General features: G+C 33.2%; 1 protein-coding gene and 1 pseudogene across 16 annotated transcripts in view; one reads left to right on the top strand and one right to left on the bottom strand.

The window, feature by feature from the left end:
- Positions 1 to 16,883, bottom strand: part of PDS5B (PDS5 cohesin associated factor B) — a 200,876-nt gene that overhangs the window by 113,136 nt on the left and 70,857 nt on the right. For 11 of the 15 annotated variants that reach the window (XM_082700326.1, XM_082700335.1, XM_082700327.1 and 8 more), the window contains 5 exons: positions 10,985 to 11,111; positions 7,859 to 8,062; positions 4,930 to 5,016; positions 4,719 to 4,816; positions 3,871 to 3,997 (listed from right to left, as the gene is read on the bottom strand). In XM_082700326.1, the coding sequence (XP_082556452.1) occupies positions 3,871 to 3,997; positions 4,719 to 4,816; positions 4,930 to 5,016; positions 7,859 to 8,062; positions 10,985 to 11,092 (624 nt within the window). In that variant the 5' untranslated portion in view covers positions 11,093 to 11,111. Of the gene's footprint in view, positions 1 to 3,870; positions 3,998 to 4,718; positions 4,817 to 4,929; positions 5,017 to 7,858; positions 8,063 to 10,984; positions 11,158 to 16,883 lie in introns of all 15 variants that reach the window. The other 4 variants (XM_082700340.1, XM_082700332.1, XM_082700334.1 and 1 more) reach the window with 1 other exon arrangement.
- On the top strand, positions 12,206 to 16,124 carry LOC309848935 (methylmalonic aciduria and homocystinuria type D homolog, mitochondrial pseudogene; annotated as a pseudogene). Its single transcript has 2 exons — positions 12,206 to 12,341; positions 15,238 to 16,124. The product of its transcript is annotated as a methylmalonic aciduria and homocystinuria type D homolog, mitochondrial pseudogene (transcript).

Below are 16,883 nucleotides of genomic sequence, written 5' to 3'. Positions count from 1 at the left end.
TAGAAACTTATCTGTATATGGCTTTGTGTTTTCTACATATTATCAGCAAATAATTTCAGTTTATTTCTTCTTTCTGATCCTTTTATCCTATTTATCTCATTTTATTTCACTAACTTAAGACATTAATTAATGCTGATTAGAAATGGCAGTGTTGCCTTTTTTCCGGAGACGTGTTACTAAACTTCAAAAAAATATGCTTCAGCATTTCACCATTAAGTACAGCATCATACATGTCCTTATCACTCTATGGAAGTGTCTTTCTATTTCAAATCTGCCAAGAGGTTTTATCGTAATTCATACTGAATTTTATCACATGCCCTTCTACATCTATTGATACTTTTTCCTTTGATCCATTAATTTACACAAATATCTTAGTCTATTGTTAACATTTTCTAATGTTAATCTATCATATATTCCTAAAATAAAACTAATTTGCTCATTAGCAATACTTGTTTATGCCATTCCAAATGCTACTATTTTATGTTGAATTTATGTGATTGTAACTTTAAATTAGTCTATGATTCTTCTTACTTGCTTGGTTTTGTCTAGTTTCCCTACATTATACTCATAAGGCAAACTGTGGAACATTTCTTCCTTTTCTATAATTTGGAAAAGTTTGCTTGATATTAAGATTGTAATGCTACTCAAATGATTAGAAGGTATCTCCTGACTCAGTCTTCTGTGGTAAGTTTGTATTCTGCTGCTTTCATTATGGTTGCTACTGTTGTTTAGGAGGAAGGGATTTTGTTCATTTTATGGATACAGTATTTAAAACCAATTAGATTTCTTTTGCTGGTTAAAGGTTATTCAAGATCTTCTCTTGAGACAAGTTTGGCAGGTTATAGTTTCTAGGAATTTCTTTTACCTAATTCCAAGTATGTTACCATAAAATACTCTTCATGGAATTATCTTATTATTTTTTTAATGTCTGCTGTTCCCATTTCATTCTAAAACTGTATATTGATCCCATCTCCTTTTTTCTGATTCAACTTGCCAAGGATTTGCTTAATAGATTTTTCAAATTGCCAGCTTTGAGATTTTGTGAAATGTCACTGTATTTTCTTTTCTTTTAAAAATTGTATTTATTTGAGAGAGTGTGAGAGAGAGAGAGAGACAGAGAAAGAGAGCATGAACCAGGAGAGGGGCCAAGAAGCAGACTCCCTGCTGAGCAGCGCCCCCCCCCCCCAATGTGGGACTCAATCCCAGTAGTTCAGGATCAAGACCTGAGGCAAAGGTCTATTTCACTGACTTCTGTATTTCATTCTTTTCTTCCTTACATACTCTGTATATTCTGATATTTTTATAACTTCTTGAATTGGACACTTAGCTAATAAAATTAGACTTAAAAAACATTTAAAGTTGTATCCCAGAAGTTTTAATATGTTATCATTTTAATTATCATTTCTAAATATTTTATAATTCCCACTATGATTCTTCTGATAAATTATGGTTGCTATAAATTTGTTTTTGCTTCAAATCCTCAATATTCTTATAATCTACTGATCTACTTAATTTACAATCACTGAGAAAAGTGTTAAAATGGCCCAGCAAACAGTGAGTTTGTTTCTTTTTCCTTATAACTCTTTCAATTTATGCTTTATCTATTTTCAGCCTATGTACGTACAAGTTTTAAAATCTTCCTGAGAACTAAACCTTTTATCCTTCTACAAACTCCTTCTTTACCCATTAAAGACTATTACATCTAACAATAATACAAGCTGCTTCAGTTTTCTTTCAGTTAATACATTCCTGGCAAGTCTTTTTTCCATCCTTTTATTTTTTTTTTTTAATTTTACTTGTTCATTTGAGACTGAAAGATACAGAGGGAGAGCATGAGCAGGGGAAGAGGCAGAGGCAGGGGGAGAAGCAGGTTTGAGTCCCAGGACCCAGAGATCAGGACCCATGCCCAAAGCAGACATTTAGCCATCTGAGCCACCCAGGCACCCATTTCAATCCTTTTAAAAGCTCTCAATCTTTTTGTGACTGTATTTTGTTCTTATTTCTTATTGAACAGCTGGATTATTTTCAAAAATTTGACAATCTGTTTTAAACTGTAAATTTAGACCATTTACATTTATTGTAATTCTTCCTTTTACTGTAATCCTGAACATTGTAATACGAATACTTCATTTCAAGTTAGAAGTTAATCAATAGCTCTATACTCCTGATCACCACCCAAATTAAATCACTCATTAACTCCATTAAGCCACTGAATCTTCTATGTTCTTTGTATCCAGTAGTTCTGGGTCATTTTGTTAATCTCTTTAATTAATCATTATAATTATTATTGCTAGTATTTTTTTATAGGTAAGTTCTTATTTAAAACATTTCTTTGTTCACCATTATTTCTTCCTTCTTGCTTCTATTAATTCAATCTCCATCATTCTACAGTACTCACATACTAGTTCTTTCAGGAAGAATCTTGACAAGTGAATATTTAATGTATTTATTTCACTCAAATTGGATATACAACTGCACACACATATACACACAAATGCACAATTATTTTTTCTTAGCACTTTGGAAGTGTAGTTCCATTATCTTCTGGCATATCTATCCTTGCTACTGAAAAGTGAGCAATCAGTTTAATAATTAATCCTTCATGAGAGCTATGCCTTTTTTATGTGCTTCACAGATTATCTCTGGTTTGGCATTCTATGATTTCTCCAGGATGTTCCTGGATTGGAATTTTTTTTATTTATTCCTCTCATGACACTTTTTCTACTTAACCCATAAAGTCATGCTGTTTCAACAGTTCTGGAACATAATAAGCAAATTCCTATTTAAACATTTCTTCTCCACTTTCTACTTTGTGTTCTGCAATCACTATTAAATACACTGGTCCTTCTCATTCTATTTTTCATGTCTCAATATCTTTTATGTTTCCTTTATCTTATTTTATCTATGCAATTTCCTCTGATCTATCTCCCAGTTCTCTAAGTATCTTTTATAATCCTATAGAGATCTTAACTTCAATGACCATTTCTCATTTCTACCTTTTTCCTAAACTTCTCCTTTCAAAAATCTAGATATCATGTTTTTAATTTATTTATGTCTTTGATCCCTTTACGCATTTGTTATCTTAAATCCTTTTAAGGGTATTCATTATCTTTATCCATACAGTATCTGAATTTTTAAGTCTATTTGTAATGTCTGATTTTCAGCACTGATGGACTATTTTCTTTAAGAATTTGGAAATGTAAATTATGAGGTCATTTGCATTGAAGCACTATTTGTATGAATGTCATATACCTAAAAAATTCAGATTATACTTTGCCAAAAAGGTCTTCAGTTTGCAGATCTTTATACTGGTGACTATTTATTCCCTCTCTTTAACCTCTCTCTTTTCTCTATTTCACAGAACCATTATTTCCAGCTGTATACTGAAGAATTAATCATGTTCAAAGAACATGGCACACAAACATACATTTTCATTAACATCACCCAGGGAAGAAACACTGTCATCAACATATTCTTTCTAAAAATTGGTAAAGACTTCCCTTTTAACTTCACCCCTCTTCTCCATCTACACTACTGTTGTCTTTCACTTAAGGCTCTAACTGGTTTCAGCGCCTCCTGACATACATAGTTACGTGATAGCATCTAAGTAACTATCACTCCTGAAACATTTCCTATGCAAAACTGAGTTATTACAGATATTTTACCACATAAACTATATCTATTTAATTTCAATAGTAACTATAAGTGCACCATGTTTTATTAAACATGACTAATCTTAATATTAATCAATTAAAATAGAGTCTCCGAAACTAAGGCTAAAGCAGGAAAAATTACATTTAGGACATAAGCACAAACTCTTGCCCTTAAATTAATGGGCTTTAGACATATTTCAGTATATACTCTACTTACCTTATGGGCAGGTACCAGATTTACCAAAACTGTATCCAAAAGCTCCTGAGATACTGTATCACCTTCACAAATAATAGAACTCATGAGGTCTACCATGTGCATATGAACTTTCTGATTGTGACCATTGCTGAAATTCAAAATAGATTATTTTATTTAAAGGGTACAGGATTTACTCATAACATGGTGTTGACAAATGCTACACTTTATAAAACATGACATTAAAATATTAATTAAATCAAATTCCGTATATTCATTTAAAGTTTCCCTCTCTCCCATATCTTACAGTGGTATCAAAAATATATTTTTAAACTACATTTCCTGGATTACTTTTCCCGAATTTTAACCAGTCTCACAATCAAAAATAATTAAATCAAATGCTATCTTTAGTTTACCGTAAATTCAAAGACTCAAACTGCTCTGAAATTAATTCCAATAAATAATATTAAAGAATACACAAAAAACTCAAGTTTTATATGAATCAGTAATATTTAATTAAAAGATATGATCAGTATATATTTAATGATCAGTAAATATATTTAATGATCAGTATATATTTAATGATCATATATTATATGATCAGTAATATTTAATTAAAAGATAAAAATATAATCCAAAAATATTTATATTGGCTATAGATTGCCTTATGCCACTCTTGTATATACCCTACAATACAAAATTGATTAGTTCTATCCATTTTTAAAACATCTATAAAAATGTTAGAGTTCCTACATTACAACTCTCAGCCTGCCAAATATTCATCATAACACACAGTTGATGCATATTCACCTGTAAGTTCTAAATGCTTTATACTTTAAAAAAAAGTTACATGCCTAGTAAAATAAACTTACTTTATAACTGAAAATAATGTTCTGTATAACTGGGTAAAAATTTCATTGCTATCTTCCAACTCAAAGCATATGTTATATGACTTGACCCAAGCAATGTTCTAAAAATAAGCAAAAAAAAAAAAAGAAAGAAAGAAAGGTAAACACTTCAATTAGTAAAAATACACAAGCACAAAAACCAATTTAAAATGTAATCTCAAGATATACTGCTTACCTCAAGTAAGTAAAAATACCTATTGAACTGTGGGCTCTTTGTATCTTCCAGCCCCTTTAACTGCCTTGTTATAAACATAAATATATCCTTCAAAAAAAGAGAAACAAAGTATTATTTAAATTATGGATCCTAAATGAAAATATCCACTAACTCCTAAAGCTAATTCAGCACTCACATGTATCTACCAAGATAAATTGTAAAGAACCGAAGAGGGCTGGGGAGACAGGACTATATATGGCTGGAACTTTTTTAAAAGAACCTTATCATATGAAAACACTAAATATCTTATTAACCTTCACAGGAAAATAGTAAATAATTTACCACCATCTTAGAGAATGAAAAACTTCATCTTAAAGCAAGTTAAAAAAAACTAGACCCAAAAACTAGTAAACCAAAATTTATCCTATTATCAGTATAACGAAGGTTATATTTTATATTGTTTTTAGTATTAGTATTACATACTGATAACAAAGATAATACTAATAATGTGACAGACAGCTAATGAGGTTTGCTAGAACAGCACTATACAGGTAATTATACAGCAAAAACACAGGTTAAGAAACTTAAAATTCCAAAATAAATCACCAAATGAAAAGATAATAGATTATAGAAACAGAAATTTTAAAAAGACCCATAGAACTTAACTTTCAAGCTTGCTACCTAATCATTATAATTACTTGCTTTTTCCCACCATTTCTCAATCTATCTCCATCTGTCAGCTTTTGATTTTTTTTTTTACTACATCCTCCTTTTGTACCTGGATAGAGATAGGTTCAATGTCCCTTTAAGGCAAGTTTTATGGAGAGGATGTTCTTAAAATTTGGGGAAAGGGTAAAATTATAAAAGCTGATTCTGCAAAGCAATCATGCTAATCAATAAATATAAATAATATTAAATAAACAAAGAGAGAAAAATGTTTCCCTTGTAAGCAAAATGATAAAGAATATTTTTAAAAGGAAAAAATACGCAGTTAATGACTAGCTTTTCAAAAAAAAATTATGAAAAGTACATCCTTCAAAAATGGTCACTTTGATAGTAGTACTATACAAAATACATCTTTTGTGAATAAATCCTCCTACTGTGACTAAAAGAAAACCAAGTGCCACAACGTCTACCTGGAGATAGAAAGACAACATTCACCCATTTATAACCTCTCCAACAATCACTGACCTACACATGAAGCCAGATGTATAAAAAGGGTTTTCTGATAACAATACTTACAGTGGAAATACAAGCATCAAAGTGTCACAATTTTCTATTATTGCTACTGCAGACAAAGAAAAATAAAAACTTTATGCTTATCAACAGTGAAAAAGAAAAGAGGCATTTAAAGAAGACCTAAAAATCGGACCAGAGAAAGGAAGATACTGTAAATTTTTCAGCTTTGGAATAATTCCAAAGACTAATTTAATTGCAGCTACTCAATATTCTTCTTATAAACTGTCCTGTTATAAATAGAACAGATGTGTAGGTATTCTTTTGGGAGGACTTTTTATTACCCCAAGGCCCTGAGAGAGATCACTGATTATGCAAACTGAGAAATACACAAGGGGTAAAAGAAACCTGTAGCAGCACTCTTAAATTAGACCTTCCTCTTCCTAAGAATGCCGATAAGACACTAGTAAGGAAGACCACAGGCCATCTCCAAATTAGAGATTTATAGTTAGAAAGGAAAATACATACCTGGGTATACCACTTGACAGACCAGCTCATGTTATCTACTTAAATCTCTGACCATTCTCAAATTTTACATTTCGACTCTAGCTTCAAGTGACAAATACTGTCACTGTCCTGAGATTTTTACCAATTAAAATATTAAACAACCATGCCCAAACCAGTTTGGAAATTCCACACTGGAATTCTGTTAAAGACTTGATCAAATGAGCACGCTCCTCACTCCCAATTATCAGGAATCATATCAGGACTATTTTTCACCACTGTAAACCCAGTTCCTAACACATAATTAACAATAATACTTGTTAAAATAAAATAAACCTAAATTGCCATCATTTTCTCCACAATGGCAGTAATAATCTTCCTATACACTCATTCCCTAACCCACAATTTCCACAATTATTTTTTTTTCTTTTTAAAGATTTATTTACTTATGTGAGCAGAAGAGAGAAAAAGGGAGAGAGAGCACAAGCTAGGGGGAGGGGCAAAGGAGGGAGAGAGAGAAACTGGACTCTGGTCTTGATCCTAGGACCCAGGGATCAAGAACTGAGCTAAAGGCAGCCACTTAACCAACTGAGCCACCCAGGAACCCCCACGATTATCTTTTATTACTACTGGTTTTTCTAGTTTTCTCACCTATTTTATTCAGTATCTCTTTGCACAGCTCTAGTTATTTCACACTTTCTAGCAGCTGGATTAATCATGCCATTCCCCTTTTTTCATCTTTTAAAGATTTTCCAATCATATGGCTTTACTTACAACTACTTTAACCAAGTACTAGGTGTCTTTTCTACCTTTTCATTAAAATTTTGTTCACTGTATTTTCTTCCAAACAATTCACATCACACACACACATTAGGATTCATAGTATAAATTCAGACTTATACTACATACTATGTTTTAAATAATGAATATAGGCTTCAGCATAGATGTTCAAAAGGGAAAAGGAAGTATCCCCCCACCAAGTGCTACTGAAATAGAACTAATGATAATATTAAAAGCATACAATAAAAAGTATATGCACTAATCTACTTCTTATCCTAAAGATCAAAAACTGTTTTAGAAAAGTAAGTACTAAATGAGGGGTCGGGGAGTTCTTTGGAGAAGAAGAGGAGGAGGAAGAAGATGTTGTTTAACAAAAGATTGCTATAGTCAGTATCAAAGAATCTGAAGAAATCATCTAAATACTTTAAGTCCCATTTTAGTTAGATAAATGAAAATATCAATCTTGAAAATTCTTTAAATCAGTACTTGCCTTTAGTTTATCAGGGGACGTGTAAGGAGCTTCAGGAGCATAAATCCTGAAAATATCAGCAAGGCAGCAGGCTACCAGTAAGCGAACATCTTTGTCAGGATGCTTGAGGAAAAAATCTGAAGCAAGATGTAAAGCTAGGTTTAAATATAGCTCCTTTTCTTCTTCAGAGTCCTGGTCCATATCCATAAAAGTTTTCACAACCATCTATTCAAAAACAGAATAATGCAATCATGAAATCCTTCATGCAAAAATAATCATTTGAAATAACAACCATATTAATTAACTACAAAGATTAACTTCCAAATAAATAATATACAGTAGTTTTCATTTTTCCTCTGTAAGTGTCGAGAGAACAAGATCTTTCAAAAACTATAGGAAAAATAACTTCTTTAAAAGACTTTAAAAGGCTAAGATACTTTTCATGTACCCATCCTACCTGCTAACCAGATAAAAAGTGTAAAACTAGCCTTGCATGGCATTTCTGGTCTCACTTTTACAAATGGACTAAAAGGAATATGTCCTTCTTAAAAAGAACAACCTCTTTTTATAACATACCTACTCCTTTTACTACACTTACGAAAAAAACCAGGAAAAGAAAAAAAAAACAATTTATTTTTCCATCTGACGCATAAACCACTTCAGATACATGGACTTATATATTCAGCTAAAAAAGAATAAACAGATGTAGAGAAAGGATGATGTAGACATATTCCAAAACATTAAAAAGCTACCACAAAGTAACTACCATAGCATCCAACAAAATATTTCTTATGCCACGGTAAAAGAGAACATGACATGGACGGTTTCTTAGTAGGACTCAATGGCATGAATGGAGTAAGCAGAAAGAACCTATAAAAAATGTTTCCTTTTTCAAAAACATTTACATAAAAGAAGTAGGACAGAAATAAAAGCGGTGAAGAATGGTACCAGTTGAATTCTATAAAGAGCCTTTTCTAATTTCCCTATTAGTTGTCACAATGAACCCTCAGTCCATACTATGCTTACCTCAGATGAGACTTTAAATTGACAACCTGACAGAAACATACATTTAAATAAAACTCTAATGGAAAGGTGACCATCCGGCATCCACTAGGTGGTGCTGCAAATACTAATCAACAAATAGGACTGGCCACCAACTATCAATATCTATGACTTAGTGCTTGAAAAATACACGGATTTCTACTCCGTTAGAGCTAGATTCCACTGCCTTGCTGGGAAACTGTTCCTCACAGGGCAGAGGGAGACCTCAGTTGTACTATGCCAGATGCCAGAACCAACTGTAGGTGAATTCTTCCAGTCTGGCACTATAGTTAGTTTAAGGGTACAAGGTACAGGACTACTCTCCCACCTTTTAAAGTTTATTCTTTTAAGATATATGTTTGACGATATAGGCATATCATGAAAAGGGGCAAAGGGGGGAAAAAAAAGACCTACATGCAGGAAACCATTTCTTTTTCTAGAATCTGTTCACAAAGAGAGATTCAGTATATTTTGAATAGAATATTATAGGAAACTCTAGAAATTCTATAAATAATAAATAATGACCCTACATGTTAACTGTTTTAATTTATAAAACTCACTCCTATAATTGTACATATCAAAAATTACTGTCAGCCCACCATTAAATCCTTTTAATATTTCTCTAAGAAGGTTGCTAAAAATAATGGTTAAGTGTAAATTAGGAAAACATGAAGAAAAAGTATATTAGACAGATTACTGCTGGGCATAAAAGCCTAAAAAATAATGAAAACATATTACAAACACTAAATGTGAACACTGTGGAAATCATTCCACCAAAACTAACAACAAAGTTTACACAAGGGCTAGATAATAAGAATTCCTCAAAACCATCTACAATTCAAATGGTGTTATTAAACTCAATTGCTCATATATAAGTCATCTATTAAAAAAGATGTCTGAGGAAATATCATCTCTAAAAGAAAGGAAATGTTAATCAACTTAGAAGTACAGCTTCTGTACTTAATAGTTTCTTCGTAAACAACAGATGTTTACCTATCATTGTTAAAATAAAAACTAATCTGAAGAAATCAAGTATTCACTTCTCTAAAAATTCAACAGGTCAAGAGAATGTACATACAGAGAAAATGAAAAGTGTCACATACAAAGGATATGTAGCTTCACTATTTTTAACAAAATATACATAAGTTCCTAACTAGCACATATCGGTAATTTTAATCTGCTCAAAGGTATCTTTCCCTTGGAATAAAAAAATCTAATATCTGACATTCTAATATCTTATGCACAAAACTAAGACTTTATGGGAAATTTATGACTATTGGAGTCCTTTTCTTCTAATAAAAATAAACCATGAAGCAACAGCTGTAAGACAATACTTTGCTTTAAAGAGGCTACAGGATCTTCAATGATTAATACAGGTTTTCCACTCTTGAAATAGGGACAAATAATAATGTATCAAGCAAAATTAATGTCCAGGTAGATATAATTTAGAAGGGAAAAAAATGCTCAAAAATAAAGAACAGTTCAACTAACTGAAAAATCAGCTTAGCATTCTGGTTAGCCACTCTGCTCCTTTAAGCATTTTACAATGACAGGGACCAACCATCACTGCCCTGAAGAAAAGGTAAAATATTGTTCAAACACATATAAAGAGACTGAGCCAGGACCACTTCATCTATGGAAGGTCACCATCAATCTTGATTCACTGCTGCATGTCAGAAGCAGAGACAGAAGCTGAAAGTAAAGCTCTTTAACCTACTCCAAAGTAACTTTAAAGTAAGTAATGCTCAGTACAAAGACTTAAAACTTCCCTTCTCAGATTAAAATGATTGTTGTTTTAAAATAAATGAGATATAGGACAAAGAACTTCTATACAGACAACAATGAATGTAAGAGTACTACAGATTTATTCTTTATACCCAAGTATAGGTAGCCCTAGAAAAGCTTCACCTTTCCGGCTGCTCTCCCATTAACAGTAGCCAAGGAAACCCTACAGTTCTTTACCTATTTCCACTATCCTCAATCCTCTCCCTGCCATTTTTAGCTTTCATTTGCTTTTTTAAGGTGCCCTAACAAAATATAGCCCTATGTGATTTCCATAGGTAACCCCCACCCTAAACAGATACCCCAAAACATAATTTTACTCACCTTTAACCGTCTCACCATCTCCTCTTTAGATATTTTATCTGAGATTTCCTTGACACCAGGAGGATAAGTAATTTTTCCATCATTGGTTCTTGTCTTTGAATGAGCCATGATGGAAATATTTTTACCCCTAAAACAAGAAAACAATTAGAAGCAAACAAAAAAATTGGTATAAACTAAATTAATAATAAACATGAAAGGTAACCTCTCCTCCCAACCAAATAATTTATAACTACTTCCTAATTTATAGTATCTCACTTATCTAATTAATGAAAAACATTTTATTAAGCACTTCCCCAATTTTTTTCAATTATATTTTCACTTCCATTTCTACTAATTTTAAGTCGGGTAATTTGCACTAACCATCCAACTACAAAAACTATAAATAATAGGGGAAAAAAGCCATCCAAAACAAGCTTATTTTTTAAAGCACCACAAATTACTTGTCCCAAATAAAAGAGAATACAGGAATTCAAAGAGGTAAAAGGGGTACTGGAGCATTATATCCATTGACACCCTGAGGGCATTTGCCAACCCTAACAAATCTAGAATTCAGTTTGGTCATCTTATGAGGCAACGGGGACAGAGGTAAATCTTAACCTGTCAAGATAGAATATCAGAGACCTTCCTGATATCAATGCACAATACTACCCTAACTCCAGAAAGATAGCACCCACAAAGATAAGCCAGAAATCAGTATGTGCCCATGCCCCCATCAACAGCCACTGGGAAGAGCAGAGCAAGCTGCCTTGGTACTAAGCAGAGCAACGTAATAACAAATGCAGCTAACTGATTTTCGACATGGGCCTGCACATTTGCTCTGGTTCTCATTACCTAAGTTGTCCAGAGAACTCAACACGCGAACACAGTGACCCCTGACTGGTAGTACTACCAAGAACCAAATGTAAGTAAAATTCTACACCTCAGAGATACCCACCATGAGGTTTCTAGGACAATGAGCATTATCAAGTCAAAAATAATCAAGCACCTAAGGAAACATGACACTATGTGCAAGAATCAGCAGAAATACCAGGCACCAAGACAGAACACACAAAGACTTCATATATTACAATTCTCAAGCAGATTACAAAACTACTTTATTTATTTATTTTAAAGAAATCAAAGTCTAAAATAACTCAAGGAATAAATAATTATAGAAAGCAAACCAGAACAGAAAGTCAAACTTCTAAAACTAAAAATGCAAAAACTAAAATTAAAAACTCAATGGCCAAGTTTATTAGCAGATTAGAAAAAGCTATTAAAATTAGTAAACTGGAAGAGAAATCAAAAGAATATAAAGAACAAGAAAGGACAGAAAGTTTAACTTACAATTCATGGAAGTACCAAAAGATAAATGAAGGTAGAGGCCCTATCTGAGTAGAACAGCATAAAATATCAATCCATAAATTCAAGAAGCCAGTTACATAATATGTCACCACTGGCAGAAGATGCGGAAAGGTTACAGAATTCTGTGTACTATTTTTTAACTTTACACCTATAGCAAACTAAAAAGGTTTAAAAGCAAACCAATCAGGGCGCCTGGGTGGCTCAGTGGGTTAAGCCACTGCCTTCAGCTCAGGTCATGATCTCAGGGTCCTGGGATCGAGTCCCGCATCAGGCTCTCTGCTCAGCAGGGAACCTGCTTCCTCCTCTCTCTCTCTCTGCCTGCCTCTCTGCCTATTTGTGATCTCTCTCTGTCAAATAAATAAAAAAAATCTTTACAATAAAAATAAATAAATAAATGCAAACCAATCAACTGTATTCATATGGATAGCAAATAAAAAGTTTAAAAATGCAATTTACATAGAAAAGCATAAACTATCTACAAGTTAATCTAACAAAAGATGTACTTTTACAGAGAAAAATCATTGACAGAAATTAAAGAAAACCTAAATAAATGAAGAGATATTATAGACTGGATTGGAAGTTTCAAATACCATAAGGACAGCAAATCTTCCCAGTGTTTACATAGTCAATATAATCCCAATCAAGCCCAAGTTTTAATTTTGAAAGAAACATGGCAAATTTTTTAAAAAATTTATATGTAAATGCAAAAGGCCAAAAATAGCAAGCTACTTGAAGAAAAAGACTATAAATGAATTTGTTCTCAAATATTAATAAAACCCACTATAAAGCTAAAGTAATCTATTTAGATGACATGGTACTTACTGGTGCACGGGGGAAAAAAGGATCAATGGGAAATACTAGCTTACAAACAGACCCTTCATGTTTTATACATGAAATTTAATATATGAAAAACAACAGCAGGGCATATCAGTAAGAAAAAAATCAGAGAGAATAAAACGAAAAGTTCCAAATACTGCCTAACATTTCAATAGTATTAACTCTTCCAATCCATGAACACTGGATTATCTTTCCATTTATGTCTTATTTCTTTCACCAACATATTACAGTTTTCAGTATACAACTTTGACTTCCTTGGTAAAGTTTACTGTAAAGTAACTTTTTTCTTTTTGACACTATTGTGAAGGAATTCTTTTGTTAATCTCCTTTTCAAAGAGTTCATTGGTAGTATCTCAAAAGGTTACTGATTTTTGCATGTTGATTTTGTATCCTGCAACTTAACAGAATTTATTAGTTCTAAAAGTTTTTTTGTAGGGTCTTTAAGAGTTTTCTACATATAAGATCATGTCATCTGTGAACAGGGAAATTTATTTCTTTTCCAATTTGGATTCCTTTTATTACTTGCCTTTAATGCCTAAATGCTGGGTAGGACTTCTAGTACAATGCTGAATAGAAGTGGCAAGAGTGGGCATCCTTGTCTTGTTCTTGACTTTAGAAGAAAACTTCCTATTTTCACAACTAAGAATTACAAATCAAGAACAGGTTATCACTTCACTCCTGCTGGATGGCCATTATCAAAAAAACAAAAGCTAACAAGTGCTGACAAAGAGGTGAAGAACAAAGAATTCTTGTACACTGTTGGTGCAAATGTAAAATGATACACCCACTATGAAAAGCAGTACGAAGTTTCCTCAAAAAATTAAATATAGAACTACCAGACAATCCAGCAACCCTGATCCTGGGTATATATACCTCCCAAAAAAAGGAAATCAGTAAGTCCAAGAAGTATGTGCACACCCGTTTTCACTGCAGTATTACTCGCAAAAGCCAAAATACAGAAAGAACCCAAATGCTCATCAATAGATGAATGGATGAAGAAAAAGAGGTTTATACATACAAAAGAACATTACTCAGGCTTGAAAAGAAGAAACTCCTACCATTTCCAACAATATGAATGGAAATGAAAGACATGCTGAGTGAAATAAGTCAATCACATAAGGGCAAATACTGCATGATCCCATTTATAGGAGATAACTAAAATAGTCAAACTTAGAAGACAAAACAGAATAGTGGTTGCCAGGAGATGAGAGGAGAAAATGGGGAGTTGTTATTCAATGGGTGTAAAGTTAGAGTTTTACAATATGATTAAATTCTGAGATGTTCTATACAACATAGCATCTATAGTTAATACAGTGTTGTACACTTAAGAATTTGTTAAGAGGGTCGATTTCACATTGTGTGTTCTTACAAAGACAAAAAAGCAAAAACACAAGGAAACTTCTGGAAGTGACTGTGTTTACAGCAAGTGACAGCTATGTGGTAATGGTATCATAGGTTTTGCATACCATATGTATGCAGTTTTTCTTTCTGTATCAGTTCCGTTCAATAAACCCATTTTTTAAAGATTTTATCTATTTCACACGGAGAGAGAGAGCATGTCAGAAGGGCAGAGGGAGAGGGAGAAGCAGGCTCCCTGCCAAGCAGGGAGCCCGATGTGGGGCTCCATCCCAGGACCCTGGGATCATGACCTGAGCCAAAGGTAGAAGCTTAATCAAATGAGCCACCCAGACACCCCAATACTCAGGACATTTGCCTAAAAATCACTGAATTGTACACTTGAAATAGGTAAAAAGTGTTAATTTTATGCTATATTAATCTTAGCTCAAAAAGTTTTTGAAAGTTGAAATTTTTTCAAGTTCTGAGACGCTTTAATACTCCCCCTCCAAAAAATGACATCAACCTATATATCACAGCTTACACAAAAGGAATTCCAGGTAGATTCATGGCCTAAATATAAAAGCAAAATATAAGCTGGAGATGGCAGCAGGACTGGTATGGATGGTTTCCACTCACAACAGCCCCTCTAAATTCACCCATCTTGGTGTCACAGCCCTCAGAATAACATTACAAAAGGAAAGATATTTTGCCTCTGCCACTGTGATTTGTAATAGAGCTAGACTGGTTGGTTTCCTATTTCCCAGGATTTTGCTCTTTAGTTAAAAGGGTTGTCAATCCCAAAGCACTTTCAACTGCAGGATCTTCAGGTTCTGATGACTCTCATGTGGCCCTTGCACCTCCAGATATATGCTCTCTAACAGTATGGCCTGATAAAGCTCTAGGACCATTTCAACCTCAGAATCAGAGATTCCAGCTTCCTGGGAACATAGGTTTTGATTGTCATCTCAATGGGAGATCACAGAAGAAAATCATCACAGAAGAAAAGCCAGGTTCACAAAACTTTACCTAATGTTCTAGCAAAATCTTTATCAAGTGAGACACGAGTTTGTGATGGCACAGTATGTGAATGAATTTCACAGTAATAATGCACCTGAACAAGAAATCAGCAGTGCAGAAACTTACTTTGAAAATGCCAAAATAGAGTGTGCAATCCAGACATGTCCAGAATTGCTGCAAAGAGATTTTGAGTCACTGTTTCCAGAAGGAGGTACCAACAAACTAATGATTCTGACTATAACACAGAAAACTAAGAATGATAAGACTTTTTGGAGCAAAGAGGCAGAAAATGAAAGAGAAATGCTTTTAGAAAAGTTCATTAATGGTACTAAGAAAATTTGCTATGCTCTTCGAGCTGAAAGGTATTGTACTGACTTAACTGACCCATCATCTGGTTAGTATATTTTGGAACACAGACAAACAACATTCTTTTTGAGACAGATGAATACTATTGACATTTAGGATTCTCTGTGGATGATCTTGGCTGTTGTAAAGTGATTCATCATAGGCTCTGGGGTACCCATGTGGTTGTAGGAAGTATCTTCACTAATGCAACACTAGACAGCCATTTTATGAAGAAATTAGGTGGAAACTAACAGTAATGTCAATTTATTGGCTATACTATTTGTATGTACCATTCGGGTTGATCTATAAACACTGCGAAAAGCTTCAGTTTCTAAAATTTACTTATTTCTACGTATTTATTTAGACATTTATGGGTTTACAACATTGGTAAGTGGCATGTGATTTTTACATCTCAAATGTTTATTCATACTATCACTGAATACATGTTGATCACATCCACATTGTATAGAATGTGATAATTAACAAGTAACCAGGACATGAACTCATACTGCTGTATCTTCCCTTTACTGGAAAAAACCTCAGTTTTATTTCTCCCTAAAAATAAAACACACATTTTGGAGGGGGGGGAGCAAAATACAAAAAGTTTTAGATTATGATATGGGAGAACAATTACATGAACTCAGATTAGGAAAAGCAAGAACCAAGGTCATAGCTATGTTCCCTCAGCCAAAGAAGATATTTAGCAAAGGTCCAGAACAAATCATTTCAGGGGAAGGTAAATAAATGTGATAGGATTCCCAGTTTTCCACAGAACCTGGAAGTCAAGAGAGTCTCTGCCTTGCCTTGACAGAAATAAAAGCTGATGCTGACCATTCCTAACAAGAGATACACAATTATGACCACAGACTGCAACTAAAAAATGTAGACATGGTGCCTCTGTAGAGGCATGTCTTATCATCCACATAGTCAAAAAATTTGTCACAGTCAAAAATTTGTCAAGTCCTTATTACTTGCATGACTCTTTAGCAGTGACTATAAAGCAAAATGAATAAGACGG

The sequence above is a fragment of the Mustela nivalis genome (assembly GCF_964662115.1).
Source record: "Mustela nivalis genome assembly, chromosome: 15".
NCBI classification, from domain to species: domain Eukaryota; kingdom Metazoa; phylum Chordata; class Mammalia; order Carnivora; family Mustelidae; genus Mustela; species Mustela nivalis.
Note: the sequence above shows the minus strand (reverse complement) of the source record. Positions and strands in the feature narration are given on the sequence as shown.